Source organism: Muscardinus avellanarius, assembly GCF_963383645.1.
Source record: "Muscardinus avellanarius genome assembly, chromosome: 1".
Classification (NCBI taxonomy): domain Eukaryota; kingdom Metazoa; phylum Chordata; class Mammalia; order Rodentia; family Gliridae; genus Muscardinus; species Muscardinus avellanarius.
In genome coordinates this window covers 232,338,734-232,360,190 of record NC_137786.1, presented here as the reverse complement: position 1 = coordinate 232,360,190, position 21,457 = coordinate 232,338,734, and the positions used below count along the sequence as shown (strand labels likewise).

The 21,457-nt window shown below is 53.7% G+C and overlaps 1 protein-coding gene across 14 annotated transcripts; it reads right to left on the bottom strand.

Annotated features, from left to right (window-relative positions):
- Nucleotides 1–98: 98 nt before the first annotated feature.
- SCYL1 (SCY1 like pseudokinase 1) lies at nucleotides 99–15,831 on the bottom strand (the record flags this gene model as incomplete). 14 transcript variants are annotated; one of them, XM_080711399.1, is made up of 17 exons in its annotated part: nucleotides 99–264; nucleotides 343–403; nucleotides 483–689; nucleotides 776–847; nucleotides 1,401–1,540; nucleotides 1,772–1,797; nucleotides 2,171–2,250; nucleotides 2,360–2,548; nucleotides 3,022–3,177; nucleotides 5,224–5,337; nucleotides 5,690–5,797; nucleotides 6,605–6,763; nucleotides 13,964–14,119; nucleotides 14,213–14,303; nucleotides 14,710–15,059; nucleotides 15,233–15,373; nucleotides 15,721–15,831. In XM_080711399.1, 17 exons carry the CDS (start codon nucleotides 15,829–15,831, stop codon nucleotides 140–142), a joined length of 2,286 nt encoding a protein of 761 aa, XP_080567525.1. In that variant the 3' UTR covers nucleotides 99–139. The 14 variants fall into 14 exon arrangements, with proteins under 14 accessions (XP_080567525.1, XP_080567529.1, XP_080567530.1 ...); XM_080711403.1 differs by having other exon boundaries at nucleotides 1,401–1,491; nucleotides 1,753–1,939; nucleotides 2,175–2,250; XM_080711404.1 differs by having other exon boundaries at nucleotides 776–844; nucleotides 1,401–1,491; nucleotides 1,753–1,939; nucleotides 2,175–2,250.
- Between the last annotated feature and the right edge of the window lie 5,626 nt (nucleotides 15,832–21,457).

The window sequence follows — 21,457 nt, the reverse complement described above, 5'->3', positions numbered from 1 at the left end:
CAGGACAGGAGGTGTGAAATAGAATTTATTGTGGCTGATTATGTACACGTGAGATGTGCCTGGCCTGCGGCCGGGCTCACATGGTTTGTACAATAAATACATCCGCGGGGCGCCCGTGGCTGGAAGGTCCACCCCGGGTTCAGTCCAGCTTCCGGGCCCCAAGCTTCATGGGGCCCCTGGCTGCTTTCTTCTCTGCGCGCTTGGCCTCCATCTCCCGGCGGCGCTCCTCGCGCTTTTTCCGGGCCAACTCGGCCTTTGCCTGACCTGGGGGTGGGGGGAGTGAGCTGGGGCTGAGCTGACCCACTGGGCCCCGAGGGACAGCCCTCCAGGGGAAGAACTTACGGCTCTCAGTCTCCAAACCCTCCCAGCTGTCCTCGCCCCAAGAGTCTGGGTCTGGCCTGGGCTGCAAAGGGAAGTGCGGTGATACAGGAGCAGGCTTCGGCTGAGGTCCATCCCAGCCTGCACCCTCAGTGGCCCCATACCTGGGCGCTGGGACGCATGGACAGGGCAGCGAAGGGGTCACCCTTGTCGCTGGGCTCTGGGCCGCCCCAGTTATACTCGCTGGCCAGCCGCGTACCTTCAGGGGGTGGCTCTGGGGAGCTGGGCTCCTGCCAGCCCTGCTCCCAGGAGCCCTCCACCTCCCAGCTGCTCCAGTCTGACTCAGGGGGTTTGTGTTCTGGGTGGCTGACCTGCAGAAGGCAGCAGGGGGAGGTAGGGATGGCCAGGTGGGGGCCGGATCCTGTCCCCCAGGCACACAGCCTACCTGCCCGCTCACCTGCCCAGCTTGGCCTGCCTGGCCCCGGGCACTCCAGTCTTCCTGCTGGGCCAACACGGACTCGGCCTCCTGCTGCAGTGCGGAAAGGAGGGTGTTTAGCCAGTGGCATCCCAGTCCCGGAAGGCAAGGGAGCGGCAGCCTGGTCAGGCTGGGCTCTGCTCCCCTTCGCTTCCCTTCCACTTGCCTGTCTGTAAAGCGGGCATTCGGGCCCTCCTGTCACCCCCATGGCGCCAGGTCAAGCTGCTGCGTGGCTCGCAGCCTCACATCCCACGGGGCCAGAGATGGCTGCCAGCCAGAGGGGAGCGGCCGAGAGCTCTGCCATCTCTGCTTCAGGGCAGCCCTCTCCATCCTTGGCCACCCCCCAGCGGCCCGTGTGGTTCCGGACACGGGTAGCCTGTCCTTGCCAGCTGGGCTGAGACAGCACACGGGAGACTAGGCACAGCCGCCCCTCCTGCCCCACCTCATTCCCACGCTGCTGCTGCTGCGGCCTCTGGGGTTGAGTGGGCTCAGCTGCTAGCTCTAGCCTGCAATGGCCTCCACCGAGGCCTACCTGACAGAGGAATGGGCCCAGCTCGCCAGGCCCACAGCTTTGAGCCGGTCTGGGGCTCTCCTCAGCTCCGCTCACCTCCAAGCTGCCCCAGTCCTCATCGTCCCATCTGTCGGCAGCACTGCTGTCCTCTGCTGCGTCCTTGTCCTCCTCCTGCGTCTCCCAGTGGCTTGAGGTGGGGGGCGCAGGCGCAGGTGTGGGGGCGGGGGCAGGATGTCCTGGGAACAGAGGCCCCTGACCTCTCAGGGCAGTCTTGGAACAGGGCAAAGGTTGCAGAGGGGAAAGGGTTCGAGGAGAGGGAAGGGCACAGGAAAACCGCAAGGAGACGAGAGCCCACTCTGTCCCATGTGCTAGTTGCCGCCCCAGGACCAGGCAGCAGCAGCAGCCCTGGTCACCAGCACCTCCGGGCCTGGCAGCCCAATGTGGCTACGCTGGGACACTTGGCTCACCCTCGGGCGTGGGTCTCGGGGGTGCGCTGGCCTCGGTGGGTGTGGCCGTGGGATGTGCACGGATCAGCTTAGAGGTAAGTGAGGAGACCCCCGTCACGGCCCAGCCGGCCCAGCTGGCTGCAGCTCCTCCCATCCCGGGGCTGGAGGCCGCCGCGTGGACATCCTTCTCTGGGCAGCATGGAGGAGAGAGGCAGGTGTGGGTGCCCTGGGTTCCATGGCTTAGCTCAAGAGGGCATGCGCAGACACCATGCCCTGTAACCACCCCTCCCTTCTCCAGGCTGGTCCCCTCTTGATGAGTGGGGGAGGCTGCCAAGTTTGCTCCTTGGGGTTTCTAGCTCTGACACTCCAGGGGGTGGGACAGGTCAGGTGACAGAGGACAGGCAGCAGGGAGAGGGCCACTCACCCACTTCTGCCAGCTGGGTGGGATCCTCTGACACAGACTCCAGCTTGGACAGAAAGCTTCGGATGGCCCTGAAAGCCTGTGGGTAGTACGGGGCCAAGCTTGTGTCTCTGGAGTTTCCGAGCGCTTGCCAGGCTTCCGGGCCCAGACACCGCCGTGACCCCGGGGCTCAGCCAGCTGGGCCTCACCTGGTCCCGCACGGATTTCTCAGGATCCACAGTGAGGCCGCAAAGCACAGGCAGGATCTTGTGGGCGCAGTCGTTCATTGAGTAGAGGTTGTGGGTGGCAGCGAAGCCCAGGACTCCAGCCACTCGGGATGGCGCAAATGGGTCCTTGGTGGCCCGACTGAAGGCAGAGGTGAGAACCCTGTGTCTGGTCTGGGTGGGGCAGGAGAGAGGACCCCTGAGTGTACTAGGGTCAAAAGTGGGGGCCAGAACCTCCAGGTCTTATCCCAGAACAGAGGGCCCCAGTGTGAAAATGTGAATGTATCACAACTTAGATAAACTGACCTAAAACTCTGGATCCAGGCTTCTCCTGCCTGAGCCCTGGCCCCAGGCTGCCTTGGGGTGACAGAGCAGGTGCCCCCCTCCTCCAGGCCCTGCTGCCCGAGTCCTTCATTCCTATTAAGCAGCAGGTGTCTACATTGATGAGGTTGGGGGACACATGCAGGCTTGGGGCCAAGCAAACCTGGGTATTCGATTCCGGATCCACCCCTACAGGCACAGCCCACTCCATCTGGAGCCCGGGCATGAGCTAACAGAGCCCGGGGCCTGGGAGCCTGGCAGGACGAGGGCCTGCGTGTCCAGGCTCCCGGCCAGAGGCGGCCGTGGCAGCTGTGAAGAACACTCACGCTGGCGCTGAGGTAGGAGCCGATTTTGCCCAGGCAGACTGTGGTGTTGCAGCGGATGGGGCCCTGCTCGTCCTTGGCCTGCAGCCGAGCGAAGTGCTTCATCAGCTCCACGTTGAGGTTGGTCTCATTCAGCTTTGGGGCCAGGAGCAGCATGGACTGTGGGTGGAGGGACAGCGGGCGCTGTGAGCCCGGGCACGAAGGGCCCCCTGGGAGAGCGCAGAGGCCACTGGCCCTCAGCTCCAAGCAGATCTGCCAAAGCCCTGGAAGCCCACCGAGCCTGGTCCTGGCCCCTGCCGGCATGTTGAGGAAGGACACCCCCCCCCCGCCGCCTTTTTCCTGTGTCCTTTACAGCAAGATCTCAGGAGTTTCTCTGTGCCTGTCTCCCATTTCTCTGCTCTGTTCTCTGCCTGCATTCCACTCAGACTTCTGCATGAACAGTCCCCACACTACCAGACTGGCTTGGGTTCAGGTCGCCAAGAGCCTTAATTCAATGGTTAATTCTCTGTCCTCACCAAACGTGTGTGTGTGTGTGTGTGTGTGTGTGTGTGTGTGTGTGTGTGTGTGTAAGAGAGAGAGAGATATCGATCCAGGACTGAACACAGGGGCATTCTACCTCTGAGGTCTACCTCTACTCCTTATGTGGCTCTGGGCTCACTCCCAATGAGAGCGCCAACAGGCCCTGGAGCAAAGCCATTACCCCTCTGACTCCATCCCCACACACATTTCCTTTCAGCCATTACCCCTCTGACTCCATCCCCACACACATTTCCTTTCAGCCCTGCTAGACCTCTGGGAGCCACCTCTGCTGCAGGCACTTTCAAGCCTCAGGGCTTTTGCACCTGCTATTACTTCTGCATAGGGAACACAATTCTTCCTCATCTCCTCACAGATCAGTCCTTTACCCCTTTCCTTAAAGGGACACCTCTTTCACAAAGCAGTCCCTCCCCCTTTTAGTAGTTCTCCTTTTAAAACAACAAACCCTTAGCTGGGCGTGGTGGCGCACGCTTGTAATCCCCGCGCTTGGGAGGCTGAGACAGGAGGATGGCACAGGTTCGAAGCCGGCCTCAGCTACTTAGTGAGGCTCTCAGCAACTTAGTGAGACCCTGTTTCCAAATAAAATAGAAAATAGGTCTGGGAGTATGGCCCGGAGGTAGAAAAGCCCCTAGGTCCCACCCCCAGTACCACCAAAAAAAAAAAAAAAAAGATAAAACAACAAACCCTTTGAGCCAGGTGTGGTGAGGCACATTAATCCCCGTACTTGGAGGCTGAGACAGGAGAATCTCAGGTTCACAGCCAGCCTCAGCAACTTAGTGAGATCCTGTTTGAACACAGAGAATAGGATGGGGTGTGTAGCTCAGAGGTAGCATGCCCCTGAGTTCAATCCCCAGTACCATAAAAAAATGTAAAAATAAATCTGCAAACCCTCCTTTCCGTACTCTTCTTTTTTTACGTGTGGTTCTGGGCATTGAACCCAGGGGCATCCTATCTCTAAGCTGAATCCCCAAAATCTTTTATTTATTGTGGTGCTAGGAATTGAACCCAGGGCCCTTCTACCTCCAAGCTACACTATTTTATATTTTATTTGGAAACAGGGTCTCACTATGTTGCTGACAGCCTCATTAAGTTGTGAGGCTGGCTTTGAACCTATGATCCTCCTGTCTAAGCCTCCCAAATTCTGGGATTATAAGCATGCACCATCATGCCTGGTTTATTTTTATTGTGAAACAGGGTCTCACTACTAAGTTGTTGGGGGCCTTGCTAAGTTGCTGAGGCTGTCTTGAACTTGCAATCCTCCTGCCTCAGCCTCCCAAGGACTGGAATTATAGGCGTGCGCCACCATGCCCGGCTCTTTCTCACTTTTCGGTGTTAACATGTATTTCCTAATTCTGCTTATTGTTTGCCAGGCACACTCTCTGTGCCCTCCAAGGCAGGGAGTTTGGGCTGTCTTGCACATACGGCATCCCCGCATGGGGCACAGGCCACGCAGAGAGGGATACAGTGAGTGTTTGCTGAGACAACTGTGAGCCTACCCTGTGCCCGGCTGGCTACAAGGTTACACCCACAACCTGGACAAGCATGTGTTTGCGTCCCTCTCATAATCTGTTCACACTCACAAGCCCAAACCACGGCCTCTATGTCCTGGAGTGAGCCCCTCCAGGCCTCGGAAAACGAGGGTGGCCACTCTGGGCCCGGCCCACCCACCTTGACCGTCTGTTCCCGGATGGCAGGGTTGGTGTCCAGGAAGCCGTGCACAACGTGAGGGAAGATCTGGGTGTTGACGGTTGGCTCGTCGAGGTACTGGATGAACTGCTCCATCTGCGGGGGCAGGGGCGTGAGAACTCTGCGCCCTCCCTCCTCTCATGCGGCACTGGCCGGCCAGGTGGGCTGCCTGAGCACCTCTCCCTGGCCTATGCTAGGCACCTGGGAGTCACAGCTTTTCCCTGGGTCACAAGGATCCTCACCCTAGCTCCCATCAATCCTGTCTGACGCCTCCAGCTGCCCTGGGGTTGGCAGGAGGGACTGTACTCGATTCTAGGGGCCCAGGAGATGAGGCCCGCTAAGCCTTGTGGCCTGCCAATGAGCCCAGGGATCCGGGGAGCCTGGGCCCCCGGCGGGGCTCCTGGGAGTCACGCCTGGGGCTCAGGTGAGGGGCTGGCGGGCGCCCCACCTGCTGGAGGAGGCGGATGCGCATGGCGCGGTCGGTGGATGAGAACATCTTGACCACCACGGGGATGATCTTCTGCTGATACTCCTCGGCGCTGAGGAACTTGCCCACCTGAGAAGGAGCGGGAGGGACTCAGCCACGGCCACAGGAGGCCAGAGTCTCGGCTCTCGTGACTTGCTCAAGCCCGCCGTTTCCCAGCGTGGAAATGGGGCGACGGTGGGGTGGGGGCAGGCATTTCCCCAGCAGCCCCTCTGACCACAGCCGGCCCTTAGCTGCTCAGGGTCAAGGCCTCTTAGCGGGATGACGAGAGCTCTGTGTCCCTCTCTATACAGTCACCGCTGTGTCTCATGTACGGAGAATTCTGCCTACAATTTCTAGGGAGTCTACCTACACGGGATTTGAGGACTGTCTTCCCCCTCCAGTAAGTCTCTTCAGAGACCAGGGTCCCCTGGGGTGGGAGGGTGGGCAGGTGCCCAGGTAAAGGTGGGCTGAGGCCTAAGGAGGAAGGGGGATCCAAGCCCCAAAAGTCAGGGACCTGAGTGGTCAGGGGGAAGGAGAGGGAATGGGTTGGTGGGCAGGGAGAGCCCGGGCTCTGGGAACCAGGGGGCACAGATCAGACAAGGGAGGATGTCTTGGGGAAATGGAGGAAGGGCCAAGGGGTCTGAGGACGAAGGAACGTGAAGGCACCGAGTCTCTCCTCCCCAAGGCACGAGCCCCACAGCCTCTGTCAGCCAGCCAGGTGGCCCTGGCTGAACGGCCAGGAAGCTCCTCTTCACGTGGCCTGGGGTCTGCCCTGACCCCGACGCCCTACAGTACCAGCCCGCCTCTCTGGTGGCTGGGATGTGCCCTGCCAACTCTCTGGCCCCTCAGCTCCCGAGACTCTAGGCGCCCCCTCATGGGGGCATCTGGCCTGCTTACCTTGAAGAGGGGCGTGAGCACCACAGCGCCAGCATTGCCGAACTCGAAGGCGGTGAGCAGCTGGGGCAGAACCTTGTGCCGACAGAAGTCCTCGGGGAACGAGTCCAGGCTCTTGCTCAGCTCCTGAAAGAACTTCTGCTTCTCGGCCGGCTCTTTGATCTGGGGGAGCGAGAACGGGGCCCAGGGAGAACACCAGTCATACACACCCCAGCACGGGTGAGGGCAGGGCTTGCCCGGCCTCAAGGAGCAGGCCTGGGGCTGTGGGCTCCAGGGCCCGCCTGCCTGGTCCAAAGCCCAGTTCTCTCCAATGCCACGTGGCTGGGGTAAGTTCCTCCATGTGTAAGATGAGACAATAACTCTACCCCTTATGGGGTAGTTCTGAGGATCCGACCCAAAAATGTACATAAAAGCTGCCAGCATGGCTGGGCGTGGGGCACACATCTGTAATCCCAGCACTTGGAAGGCTGAGACAGAAGGATCGCAGGTTCCAGACAGCTTCAGCTACTTAGACTCTCAACAACCTAGTGAGACCCTGGTTTTGCAAAAACTAAAAAGGGCTGGGGCTGTATCAGAGGTAGAATACCATTTAGTTCAATCCCCAATTTCCCCCCCCAAAAAAAATGCTGCTGACACGGAGCCTGGCGCCCAGCAGGGGGCTGTCTGTGACTGTCCTGGATCTGCCGCCTGGCCAGCTGGTAGAGCAGCCCTGGGGGTCGAACCTTTACCTGCACGGCCTCTGCTGCCCACAGTAGCCCAGATGAGGCTGAGAGGTGGGGCCTTGTCGGCCCCCTGGTCCTGGCTGGGTGGACTCCTACAAGCCATGGAGGACTACAAGCCAGGTTACCCCACACCCGATGCTACCATGGGCTGGGCTGTCAGCTCAGCAGTCTCCTTTGGTCTCCACACCTCCCCGAGGATGTGCCACACCTCACATTTCCTGAGCACAAATTACATGCTAAGATCTTTTCTGGGGGTACCTGGGATTGAACCCAGGGGCATTCTACCTCTAAGTTATACCCTCAGCCCGATTTTTTATTCTTATTTAGAATTTGGGTCTCACTAAATTGTGGAGGGCCTCACTAAATTGCTTCCAACCTGCGATCCTCCTGTCTCAGCCTCCCAAGTACTGGGATTACAAGTATGTGCCATCATGCCTGGCAAGATCTTTACACTTTTTTTTTGCGGGTCTGGGGATGGAACCCAGGGGCATTCACCTCAGAGCTACATCCCCTGTCCTATTTTTTATTCTTTATTTTGAAACAGGGTCCCACTGAGTTGTAAAGGGCCTCACTAAGTAGCTGAGGCTGTCTGCGAACCGTGATCCTCCAGTCTCAGCCTCCCAAGTGCTGGGATTACAAGCGTGCGCCACCACACCTGGCGTACACATATTTTTTTTCAAATAATTCTCTCCACAGTTTATTGAGGCAGTTCTAATGCAATTCACCTTTTACCTACTAGGAAGCTGAGACACAGAGAGGGCAAGGAGCTTATCCACACACACACACAATTAAGAAGCAAGCAGAGACCCCTGCTGCACTGCACCATTCAAATGATACTGTCATGCCGGGCATGGTGGCACGTGCTTGTAATCCCAGGATTAGGGAGGCTGAGACAGGAGGACTACAAGTTCAAGGACAGCCTCAGCAAGTAGTGAGACCCTCATGAAACTAGCAAGACCCTGCTTCAAAATAAAAATAAACCGGGCATAGTAGCGCACGCTTGTACTCCCAGTATTTGGGAGGCTGAGACAGGAGAATCATGGCTCACAGCCAGCCTCAGCTACTTAGTGAGGCTCTCAGCAACTTAGTGAGGCCCTGTTTCAAAATAAATAAAATAGGTCTCAGAGTATAGCCCAGAAGTAGAAAAGTCCCTGGGTTCCTCCCCCAGTACCACCAAAAAAATAAAAAATGAATAAATAAAAATAAAAATAAAAGCAAAAAACACTGGGCACATAGCTTGACGGTAGATCCCCATGGGTTCAATTCCAAGTACCAAAATAAAAGATGAGGCTGGGGCTCAAGGTTACCAACTAAGAGTAGCCGGGTAGCTCTGTACCCTAAAAGTCCCTGTGCCCTCTGCTGCTGGCCATAGGTACTGCTTATCCCAGGACAGGGGACCTCTGGCTAGGGGCAAAGGACACCTGGGTAGCCTCGAGCAGCTCAGTCAAGTTTGGGAGGCAGGGTCAGGGGAGACCAAACCACAACTGAGACAACTGGGTTCTCTCTACCCCAAACAGGAAGATGGGCCCTGGCCTGCCCTGTCCTCCTGGGGACTGGCCAGCGCGGCCTTTGTGCTGCTTTAAGGGCGGGGCGGCCCAGAGGAGCCAGCCAGCCATGTGAGGGGAATGCCACATAACGGTTCCTGCTGCCCCCAGTACCGGCACTTCCGGTGGCTTCTTCAAGGTGCATCTCAGGCTCCCCACCCTCCACACCCCTCCCGGTCCTGCCCTGAACAGGCTTCCCCTCTGCTCCCTGGAGGTCTGGGGAAGTGTCTGTCGCCTGCCTCCTCCACCCCTGATTCCCAGCCATCTCTCTGTGCTCCACAAGGGTCAGAGCAGGCAGACGCTGCGGCTCCCCAAGACAGACCTGGACGCTGAGGTTCAGGGGAGCAGGGGTTCCTCACACCTCCCCACCCGCTGCGCCCTCCGCCCGGACCGCTGCCCGAGACCAGCCCCAGGCTCCCGCGTGGAGCTCTTCAGGCCCCACCTCAAATGTCACCCTCTAGACAGCCCTCTCCTGAGCCCCTGCCCCTCTATGACCCTGCCAGCAGTTACCCAGGGAGCACAGATATTCTCATGTCTCTGTCTCTCTCACGAGAGCACCCAAAGGCGGGGACCGGGCCTGCCACTCCCTGCTGGCTCCTAGAGGGCAGGTCCAGCTCCTTCCCAACCCAGGGCAGGGCAGGGCACCCGTGGGGACCAGAGCCAGGACAGGTGGAGAGCGGCTAGAGAAGCAGGGTCCGTCACCGAGCACTGCGGTGAGCTAGCCCCGACGGCGGCCGTGTGTTCCACAGTGGCGATTCTCCAGCAGCGGATAAAAGGAGGGCGGAAAATACTGTGTCGTACTGAACACGTACAGACACATTTTTCTTGTTGGAGCCCCTAAACCACACAATACGATAACTTTTACACGGCACGTGCATCGTACTAGGTGTTAAGTCATTTCACGATGACTTACGGGATTCGGGCCGGGGAACAGGTAGCATGTGGGGTTGACGCACCAAGAGCTGTGTGTTGTCTTTATCACACTCAGCCTCACTATGAGGGATAACTGCAAAGCACTAGCACAGTGATAGAGTGAAGAAGCAGACTGTGGCGGATGCAGAGGTTCTACGCAATACTGCGCCATTATGTGTGCGTGTGGTGGCGCCGCGGATGGAACCGGGCATTCTACCTCTGAGCTGTAGCCCCTGCTTCCTTGCTTGAATTTATTTATCTACTTATTATTTATAGTAGGAATTGAACCAAGGAACGTTCTACCTCTGAGCTACACCCCAGCCCTTTTAAAAAATTAATTAACTAACTAACTCATGTGTGTGTATGTGTTTTTGGTGCTGGGAACTGAGTCCAGGGATGTTCTGCCTCCAAGCTGCTTCACTCCCAGCCCTTTTTTTTTTTTTTTTTTTTTTTTTTAGCAGTACTAATGATGGAAGCCAGGGGCATTCTACCTCTGAGCTATACTCCCCAGCCCTACTTTTTCTTCTTTATTTTTTGAAGCAGGGTCTCACTGAGTTGCAAAGTGCCTAACTAGCTGAGGCTGGCCATGAACTGCGATCTTCCTGTCTCAGCCTCCCAAATGCTGGGATTACAAGCGTGTGCCACTACGCCTGGCTGGTGCATGCTTGCTTGTTTTTTTTTCAGGTCTGAGGATGGAACCCAGGGGGATTTTACCGTTGAGCTACGCCCCTGCCCTATTTTTTATTCTTTATTTTGAAACAGTCTCACTAATTTGCAGAGGGTCTCACTAAGTAGCTGAGGCTTTCCACACCCGGGTGGTGCGCACTTGTAATCCCAGCATTCGGGAGGCTGAGACCAGAGGATCACGGTTCATGGACAGCCACACCTACTTAGTGAGGCTGTTTGCAACTCAGTGACACTGTCTCAAAATAAAAAACAAGCCAGGTGTGGTGGCGCACGCTTGTAATCCCAGCATTCGGGAGGCTGAGACTGGAGGTTCCCAGTTCGCGGACAGCCTCAGCTACTTAGTGAGGCCCTCTGCAACTCAGTGAGACCCTGTTTCAAAATAAAGAATAAAAAAATAGGGCGAGGGTGTAGCTTGGAGGTCAAATGCCCCTGGGTTCCATACCCAAACCCGCAAAAAAAAAAAAAAAAAAAAAATAATAATAATAATAATAATAATAAATAGCCAGGCCTGGTGGTGCAAGTTTGTAATCTCTGCGCTTGGGAGGCGGAGACAGGAGGGTCACGCAGGTTCGAAGCCAGCCTCGCTGGCTTAAGAGACCCTGTTTCCAAATAAAAGTATAAAATAGGTCTAGGAGTGTAGCCCGGAGGTAGAAGGGCTTCCAGGAAACCCAATACCACAAAAAAATTAATAATAATAATAATAATAATAATAATAATAATAATAATAATAAAATAAAAATAGGGCTGGGGGTATAGCTCGGAGGTAGAATGCCCCTGGGTTTCATCCCCAGTACCGCATAAATAAATATATAAATAAATTTTAAAAATTGGGCTGAGGGGTATAGCTTGGAGTTAAATGCCTCTGGCTTCCATCCCTTGTGCCCCCCCAAAAAAATAGTAATAAGCCAGGCATAGTGGTACACACCTGTAATGTCAATATTTACACGGCAGAGAAAAGAGGATTACAGGTTTGAAGACAGCCTCAGTTATTTAGCAAGACTATTAGCAACCTAACAAGACCCTGTTTCAAACAAAAACTTAAAACAGGACTGGGGTTGTATTTCAGAGGTAGAACACCCCTGGGTTCAATCCCTAGTACCAGCCAGGAGTGGTAGTACATGCTAGTGATCTCAGTATATAGGAAGCAGAGACAGGAGGACCATGGGTTTGAGGCAGCCTCAGCTATTTAGTGAGGCCCTCCACAACTTAGACCCTGTTTCAAAATAAAGGAATAAAATAGGGCTGGGGGTATAGTTCAGAGGTAGAAAGCCCCTGGGTTCAATACCCAGTAACACACACACACACACACACACACACACACACACACACACACACTCCCCGGTATCAAAAAAAAGAACAAATATTTAAGAGTATGAATGAAAATTAAACTCATCATCCTTTTTTTTTTTTTTTTTTTTTTTTTTTTGCGGGTCTGGGGATGGAACCCAGGGGCATTCGACCTCTGAGCTACACTTCCTGCCCTATTTTTTTTTATTCTTTATTTTGAAACTGGGTCTCACTAATTTGCGGACGGCTTCACTAAGTAGCTGAGGCTGTCCGCGAACCGCAATCCTCTGGTCTCAGCCTCTGAATACTGAGATTACAAGCGTGCGCCACCACGCCCGGCTCTAAACTCATCATCTTGACATAGCAATCATTTCCAAAATTGTTACATTTCCAATTTTCAAATTCTGATATTAGCCAAGCATGGTAGCACATGCCTATAATCCTAGTACTTGGGAGGCTGAGACAGGAAGGTCACAAGTTCGAAACCAACCTTAGCAACTCAGTGAGTCTTGCATCAGCTTAGCAAGACCCTGTTTCCAAGTAAAAAATAAAATAGAGCCGGGCGTGGTGGCGCACGCTTGTAATCCAGCATTCGGGAGGCTGAGACTGGAGGATCGCGGTTCGCGGACAGCCCCAGCTACTTAGTGAGGCCCTCCGCAACTCAGTGAGACCCTGCTTCAAAATAAAGAATAAAAAAAAGGGCAGGGGGTGTAGCTTGAAAGTTGAACGCCCCTGGGTTCTGTCCCCAGACCTGCAAAATAAATAAATAAATAAATAAATAAATAAATAGAGTTCAGGCCAGGCATGGTGGCACATGCTTGTAATCCCAGCATTAGGGAGGCTGAGACAGGAGGATCGTGGTTCACGGCCAGCCTCAGCTACTTAGTGAGACCCTCCACAACTTAGTGAGGACCTGTTTCAAAATAAAGAATAAAAAACAGGGCAGGGGGTGTAGCTCGGAGGTCAAATGCCCCTGGGTTCTACCCCCAGACCCGCAAAAATAAAAAAAAATTAAAAGAGAGAGTTCAGAGGTAGTACACCTCTGGATTCAATGCCTAGCAACACGCACGCACGCACAAAAAATTCTATTACCATCATCTCCTCCTCATCTCCTTAGCTTTCCTCTCCTTCCCTCAGTTCCTACATCTAGTTGTTTTCCAGGCACCACTGACTGCCTCCACAGCAGGCTTCCCGTAAACCTGCTCAGTGCCATGGCTTCTCTCTCCTGGTGCCGGGGCTCCCGTCCTGTCTCCGAGCTATTGAACTATCACTCAACTAGGTTCCACATAAAATCTCTTCTAGTTTCCAAAACACTGCTACGCCCAGCCCTATTCTATTTCTTTAGTTTGAAACAGGGTCTCCCTAAGTTGCTGAAGGCCTTGCTAAGCTGCTGGGCTTGGCTCCTGTCTCAGCTTCCCAAGTGCTAAGACAACAGGCATGTGCCACTGTGCCGGCAACACCGTGGCATCTTATATAAGGTGCTGAGGACCATCAGAGTCTGCTGTTCTCTGGGGTCCTGGAGCCAGCCTCTCACTGATACCAGAGATGACTGTGCTTTTTTTTTTTTTTTTTTTTTGAGACACTAGGTATGGAGCCCAGGGGCGTTCTACCTCCGAGCTGCACCCCCAGCCCTATTTTTTTACTCTTTATTTTGACACAGGGTCTCACTGAGTTGCAAAGGGCCTCACTAAGTAGCTGAGGCTAGTCTCCCAAATGCTGGGATTACCACCATGCCTGGCTTATGGTGTGTATTTTTTTTTTTTTTTGGTGGAACTGGGGATGGAACCCAGGGGCATTCTACCTCTGAGCTGCACCCCTAGCCCTATTTTTTAATTTTTTATTTTGAAACTGGGTCTCATTGAGTTGCAAAGGGCCTCACTAAGAAGCTGAGGCTGTCCATGAACTGCGATCTTCCAGTCTCAGCCTCCCAAATGCTGGGATTACAAGCGCGCACCACCACGCCCAGCTGTGCTGTGCATTTTAAATTCACCAACTCCTCCCATGCTCCTGTGAAGTGGGCACTATGTTTAGGGCTGAGCTTGCACCATGAGAAGTCACACAGTGAGTGAGAACTGGTGTTTGCATCCTCAGGGCCTAACTCTGTATCCTTGCCTGTCATCAGAGTACAATTGTAAGAAAACCCCCAAAAAATGGACTGGGGGTGACGGTGAGGAATGCAGGACCACAGCCCAGGTCAGAGGGGGGCTCACCTGAATCTCTTCCAAGAAGAGGTTGGTGTCCACAAAGCGGTTGTTCATGAAGCCGCCGGGCGCCCGGCAGTTCTGCAGGAAGCGGGCTGGGTTGGGACGCACCTTGGGGTTAGCTCCCACCAATTCGCAGTAATGGGGCACCAGCGATTTGGGGATCTGTGGGGACAGGCTCGGGGTCAGGAAAGGGGTGGTGGCCAGCAGGGAAGGAGTGGCTGGGCCGGGGCAGACAGCTGGGGGCTGGACACTTACCTTCCCAGGATTGCGCAGGGCAGCTGCCCGAGGTAAGGGCCCGTTAAAGACTTCCCAGATGAGGCAGCCCAAGCGCCACATGTCTGCGGACCTGTGGCAGTAACCAGAACTGCTCAGGGCCCTACCACCTAGTGCCAGGCCTCCAACCTAGCCGGGCCACAGGCACCACTGCAAGGCAGGCCCCAATGTGTCCCTCAGCTGACCCATCAGCTCAAGCAGCTGTCTTCATTAGCCCCATTTAACAGATAATAAAACTGAGGTGCAGAAAAGCAAGGACATCTGCCCCTGGCCACACAGCTTTTAAATTCAGAACCACTCAAAACCTAAGCCTGTGTCCATCTTGCCCTAGCACCCCGAAGCAGAACCCATTCCTAAGACCCTGGTTTGCTACCCAGCCAGGCAGCAAGGGACAGGGGATGACACCTAGTCTAGGGTCCCCAAGCTGCAGGAGCCACCAGAACAGAGCAGACTGAGGCATGCCACCCCCAGTCACCCACCACTTTTCTTTGACCACTCTGCCACTGCTGTCAGCCAACTCCGGGGGGTCGTACTGCTCGAGCTCAGGGATCCCCTTGCGGGGGGGTCCCCCACCATTGCCCTGGGCTGAGTACATGTAGTCTAGGCCCCCAAGTTTCCACTCGCCGGCTCGGTCCACGAACACAGCGGCAGTGCACACATTGTTGTGGATGAGGCTGCAGTCGTTGACCAGGAAGCTGAGGGCTTTCACGATCTGGTGCAGCCCCCAGGACAGCTCCTGCTCCTTCAGGCCACCAGCGTCCACGCGGGCCTTGAGGTATGCGCCCAGTGGGGTCACCGCTTCTGTCACTACATGGAGGCACTTTTCTGTCTGGGGAGGGAGACAGGGGTGTCCAGACAGGTCAGGGAGAGGAAGGGGAACTGAGGGACAGGATGGGGATAGAGGTAGTGGAGAAGCAAAACTCAAGTTTGGGGGTGCTAAGGCCGGGGGGGGTGTGGAAACCGAGGGACAGCAGAGTGGAGACCGGAGCAAAAGACAGGTACCTCCAGCCCGTCGATGTATGCCAGGATGTTGGGGTGTCGGAGAGTTTTGAGGCGCTTGAAAGCGGCTTTGGCCACCTGAGTCTGCTCGTCAGCACAGGGCTTCACATCATATACGAAGATGGACACCGGGCTGCCTGTGGCCTGGGGGAGAACCGATCGGCCTGACGGGTGGGGGCCGGGCTGACCATGCCGCCCGGCCTGGATCTCGCAGGTCCGGAGATGGTCCCCAAAGTGGAAACCGGGGCTGCCGGCCAGGTCTCTCCCCAGGTCAGCCCTTAGGAGCTTAGCCCGGCCCCTGTGAGCCCACAGCGTCCGGCCGTCGGTCCCTTGGTCCTTCCGCCCGCCACGTCGGCACTGCCCACCCCCTCCCGCCTGTCGGCCCGGAGCCTCGGTCGCCACGTCAGGCCGGGCGCAAGGCGACCGCGGCGGCGGCGCCAGCCAGGCGAGGCCGAGGTCGGCCGCGGCCTGCGGAGCCGGGCCGCACTCACCTTCTTGCGGCCGCGGTGCAGGACCCAGGGCCCGGGCGGGCTGCCTTCGGGAGGCTCCGGGCTGAGCTCGAACGGGAAATCCCGCACCGGGTCCCGGGCAAAGAACCACATCGCGCCCGCTCCGGGCCGCCGGCCCTGGCGCCTGTGCTCCGGGTCCTCCGGCCGCCGGAGCCGGGGCGGGGGCGGGGCCGAGGTGGGCGGGGCCGCGCCTGATTGGGTGTGGGCGGGACGGGAAGTGGGTGTGGTGGGCGGGGCCTGGACGGATGGGGCGGGCCTAGCGGGGACGGGGCGGGGCGGAAGGCCGCTGGGCCGGGGCCCGGGGCCGGATGGGGGCGGAGCTGAAGGAGGAACTGGGCGGGGCTTTGTCGAGATGGGGGCGGGGCCAGGCAGGGGTTGGTGGAAGAGCGGGTCCCCAGGGGGCCAGGGCAGGAAACAGGGCTGCGGGCGGCATCAGAACCAGACCTTCGTTGCAGCTGCGGAGTCGATCCGGTCAGGTCGCCCCAACTCTCCGAACCTGTGTCCTTATATATAAAAGGGGCGTATAGCCAGGCGTGGTGGCACACGCTTGTAATCCCAGCATTTGGAAGGCTGAGACGGGAGGATCGAGGTTCGCTGACAGCCTTAGCTACTTAGTGAGGCCTTTGCAACTCAGTGAGACCCTGCTTCAAAATAAAGAATAAAAAAATAGGGCTTCTGTTAGAAGCTGGATCTGCCCACTACACTGGTGGGAACCCAGCAGGGTAGCCCGTGCAGGAGGGGCTAGGCCAGCAATTGCTCTTCTGCAGGTTGGTGCATGGTCGTGCACACATGTAATCCCAGTATTTGGGAGGTTCAGACCAAAGAAACACAGGTCAAAGCCAGCCTCAGCAATTTAGCGAGGTCCCTAAGTAACTTAGTGAGTCCCTGTTTCAAAACAATAACAACAATAAAATAAAATAGGAGCTATGAATGTGTTGGCGCAGGCTTGTAATCTCAGTAGTTGGGAGGCTGAGACAGAAGGATTGCAGGTTCATGGCCAGCCTCAGCAACTTGTGAGACCCTGTTTCAAAATAAAGAATTAAAAAAAAATAAAAATAAAAAAATAAATAAAAAAATAAAGAATAAAGCCAGGCATGGTGGCACATGCTTGTAATACCAGCATTTGGGAGGCTGAAACAGGAGGAGCGCGGTTCAAGGACAGCCTCAGCTACTTAGTGAAGCCCTTTGCAACTCAGTTGGACCCGGTTTCAAAATAAAGAATTAAAAATAGGGCAGGGGGTTGCGCTCGGAGTTAGAATGCCCCTGGGTTCCATCCCCAGTACCACAAAAATAAAGTATGGCTGGGAGTGTAGCATGGAGGTAGAATGAATGCCTGGGGTTTAATCTCCACCACAACCAGAAAAAAAAAAAAAAAAAAGCAAAGCTGGTTCAAATTCCAGCTCTGCCCTTCATTGGCTGTGGGAATTCACACAGATCCAGTACCGTCTGGGAGTCTCAGTTTCCACATCTCTAAAGTGGGATGAATGGTAGCCTGAGCCATACCTGACACAGACAGCCATCAAGAAATGCTTAAATTCTTTCTTTCCTTGTCCAGCTACCTGTGTGGGACAGTCAGACAGAGGGGGTCAAATGAGCACTCAGTGCTCAGGATCCACAAGTCCAGTACTTGGGAGGCCAGGATCCCAGATGCAAGGACAGCGTTAGCAATCTAGTGAGGTCTGCCTGGCGTGGTGGCGCACACTTGTAATCCCAGTACTTGAGACGCTGAGACAGGAGGATCGCAGGTTTGAGGCCTGCCTCAGATACTTAGTGAGGCCCTCTGCAACTTAATGAGATCCTGTTTCAAAATAAAGAATAGCTGGGTGTGGTGGCGCATGTTTATAATCCCAGCATTTGGGAGGCTGAGACAGGAGGATCGTGATTCGCAGACAGCCTCAGCTACTACTTAGTGAGGCCCTTTGCAACTCAGTGAGACCCTGTTTCAAAAATGAAGAATAAGCTGGGCGCGGTGGCGCACACTTGTAATCCCCGCGCTTGGGAGGCGGAGACAGGAGGATCGCACAGGTTCAAAGCCTGCCCCGCTGGCTTAAGAGACCCTGCTTCCAAATAAAAATATAAAATAGGTCTGAGAGTGTAGCCCGGAGGAAGAAAGGTTCCAACCCAGTACCACCAAAAAAAAAAAAAAAAAAAGAATAAAAAATAGGGCTGGGGTTGCTGCTCAGAGGTAGAATGCAGTACTGGGTTCCATCCCCAGTACTGCAAAAAACAACAACAACAACAACAAAATTAGCCCAGCAGTGTAGCTCAAAGGTAAAATGCCCCTGGGTTCAATCCCAGCAGAACAAAAAGAAAGAAAGAAAGAAAAAAAGAAAGAAAGAAAGAAAGAAAGAAAGAAAGAACAAAACAGCAGACTGGGGAGTAGCTCAAAGGCAGAATGTCCCTGAACTCTGCCCCTAATACCATAAGGAAAAAAAAATAAGCCGGGCTGGGGGTATAGCTCAGTAGTAGGGTGATTGTTTAGCATGCACAAAGCCCTGAGTTCAATCCCCAGCACCTAAAAAAATAAAAAGCAAGCCAGGCGTGGTGGCGCACGCTTGTCATCCCCACGCCTGGGAGGCAGAGACAGGAGGATCGCGCAGGTTCAAAGCCAGCCGTGCACGCTGGCTCAGGAGACCCTGTTTCCAAATAAAAATGTAAAAATAGGTCTGGGAGTGTAGCCTGGATGTAGAAGGGCTTCCAGGAACCCCAGTACTACAATAATAATAATAATAATAATAATAATAATAATAAATAATAATAATAATAAATAAAAAGCAAGCCGAGCGTGGTGGCACATGCTTGTAATCCCAGCATTTGGGAGGCTGAGACCAGAAGATCACGGTTCGTGGACAACCTCAGCTACTTAGTGAGGCCCTCTGCAACTTAGTGAGACCCTGTTTCAAAATAAAGAATAAAAAATAGGGCAGGGGGTGTAACTCGGAGGTCAAATGCCCCTGGGTTCTATCCCCATAACCGCAAAAATAAATAAATAAAGAATAAAGAATAAACAATAAAGAATAAAAAAAATAGGCCTGGGGGTGTAGCTTGAAGGTAGAATGCCCCTGGGTTCCATCCCAGTACCACACACGCGCGCGCGCACACACACACACACACACACATACACACACACACAAAAGTAACCATGTAGGTGTTCACTATTGTGGTCAGGAAATATATTCAGCCCCAGAAGAATTGCACACTGGGACAGAAAATGAAAGGCTTTGAAAACGAACTTGCAAGAGACTCGTGGCATGCAAGCAAAATGAAGAGGGAGGTTAGGACAGGCTCCACGTGGACTGGCCGGGTGCCTAGAGCCCCTCGGCAGGCGGTGGCGCATGCCTGTAGTCCCAGCACCCGGGGGGCTGAGACAGGTGGACTGCAGGTTCAGCCTAAGCAAGTTAGGAGACCCTCAGTGATTTATGAAATACTGTGTCAAAATAAAAAACAGAACAGGGCTGTCTCATGCAGAAGTAGCATGTCCCTGGGTTCAACCCCCAGTATCAGAAGAAAGAAATTTTTAAAAAGCCTAGAAGTCATCAGAAGGTGCCGTGCACCATGAAAATGATCCACAAAGACAGAACATAAAACCCTCAGACGCTATGTGTGGTGCCGCACGCTTGTCATCCCAGGACTTGGGAGGCTGAGACAGGAGATCGCAGGTTCAAAGCCAGCCTCCACAATTTAGCAAGGCTCTCAGCAACCTAGTGAGACTCTTTCCAAATAAGAAATAAAATCAGTCTGGGGGTATAATGTGAAAGTAGAATGCTTCTGGGTCTAATTTCCAGTACAAAAAAAACAAAGAAACAAATAGGGCTGGGTGCCAAGACATCCTGCTGCCTCGGCATCTATGTGTTGAGACCCCACTCCACATAGTTAAATCGGCAAAAACGCCCCGAGAAGGAGGTATCGTCTCTGGCCAAAGTACCCCCCACTTTTAGATACCCTTCACTATTATTCCTTTCTACACGAATTGCTCCAGTGATGTGAAATTAGGACTATAAAAAGAAATCGAGTCCGTGGAAATAAAACTTTCTAATAATTTGTCTAAACGTCCTTGGCTCTGCTCAACAATAACGAGAAACTGGCCAGAATTCAGGTACTGTGATAAGCACCCCAGCTGCAGCAATCACAAATGGCCTCTGACCTTCATCACTATCTATTAACTCCGGCAAAGTAGCTCAGTTCAAAGTAATTATTTACCCTTGAAATCCTGCCTAGAGACAGAGAGAAACCTTGTGTGTGTGACCTTAAAGAAACAACTTAGCTGCCCAAATACAATAGACCCAAAGAAAAAGACTGTTGACTGACCGCATAGTTAGAAATGAATATGACTAAATAAAGGACAGACGTTCTAAAAATATATGTATGAAGGAAAGGAAATACCGTAAGAGTAAGAAAAGCATTTTTGCATAAAGAAGAGCTTATCAAAAAAAAAAAAGTCCCAACTGGGAAAGAAAGGAATTAGAAAGTTAGAAGCAGGCTGCAGAGAGTTTGTGACAGGGAAGTGGATTCTTTTAATAGGTTTGTTGTTTAAAGAAGAGTACTCAGCAGTTAAGGAAATACATCTGACAATTAGAACTAAGAACCTTGTGGTGTTGTTTGTGGTATTTTGTCTGCCAAACTGTGTTGTGAGTTTGCTTAAGCTTTCAGACTTAGAAGATAAGGTACCAACACCTGAAGAAACTCCATCACATCCACCTAAATCACCACATTTCCCCACACTTGCTATATGAACTGAGCCCAAAAGATGGAAAAGTTCCAGGAAAAGTTAAAGAAGATTCCCCGAGAAGCTCCCAAGCCTTGACTATTCTGGGAGGCTGCCACCTGGAACTGCTTATCTACAAGACCTTGGGACCTTGGAGAGGAACAGGAGTTAATTCTTCGAGGGCCAACAGCCAGCTGAAAGACCCCCCCCCCTTTTTTTTCTTAACTTTACTGGTAAAGGGTATAAATTTCTTGGGGTTTTTGTAATAAAGTGTCATTGGCTCAAGAAGCCTTTGTCCACCTCAGATTCTTTCCAAAGCGTCGTCATTTAGGGACCTAAAGAAAATTCAGTCCCTAAAGGAGAAAGAATCGCTGCAGACAAGAGGCTGCAGAACTCCACCTGCCTTTTGCCCCATCTTTCTGAGGATTTGACCGGGAACGGACAATTACAAACCGACTGAGATTAGTCTGTGACAGCTGGAGATTTAGTTCAACCCCCAAGTACCACACACACACTCACACACACACACACACACACACACACACAGCCAGTCGTGGTGGCGCACGTTTGTAATCCCAGCATTTGGGAGGCTGAGATGGGAGGAACCAGGTTCACAGCCAGCCTCAGCTACTTAGTGAGGCCCTTTGCAATTCAGTGAGACCCTGTTTCAAAATAATAAATAAAAAGCTGGGCGTAGTGGTGCACACTTGTAATCCCAGAGTTTGGGAGGCTGAGACAGGAGGATCGCACAAGTTCGAAGCCAGCCTCAGCTACTTAGTGAGGCTCTCAGCAACTTAGTGAGACCCTATTTGCAAATAAATTATAAAAAGTAGGGCTGGGGCATAGCCCCGAAGTAGAAAGCCCTGGGTTCCACCTGCCAGTACCACACACACACACACACACAAAAAAAAAATAGGGCTGGGGGTGTAGCTCAGAGGTAGAATTCTTTTGGGTTCCATTCCCATACCTAAAAAAAAAAAAAAAGTAGAGTAATTCAAGCTAGGCGTGGTGATG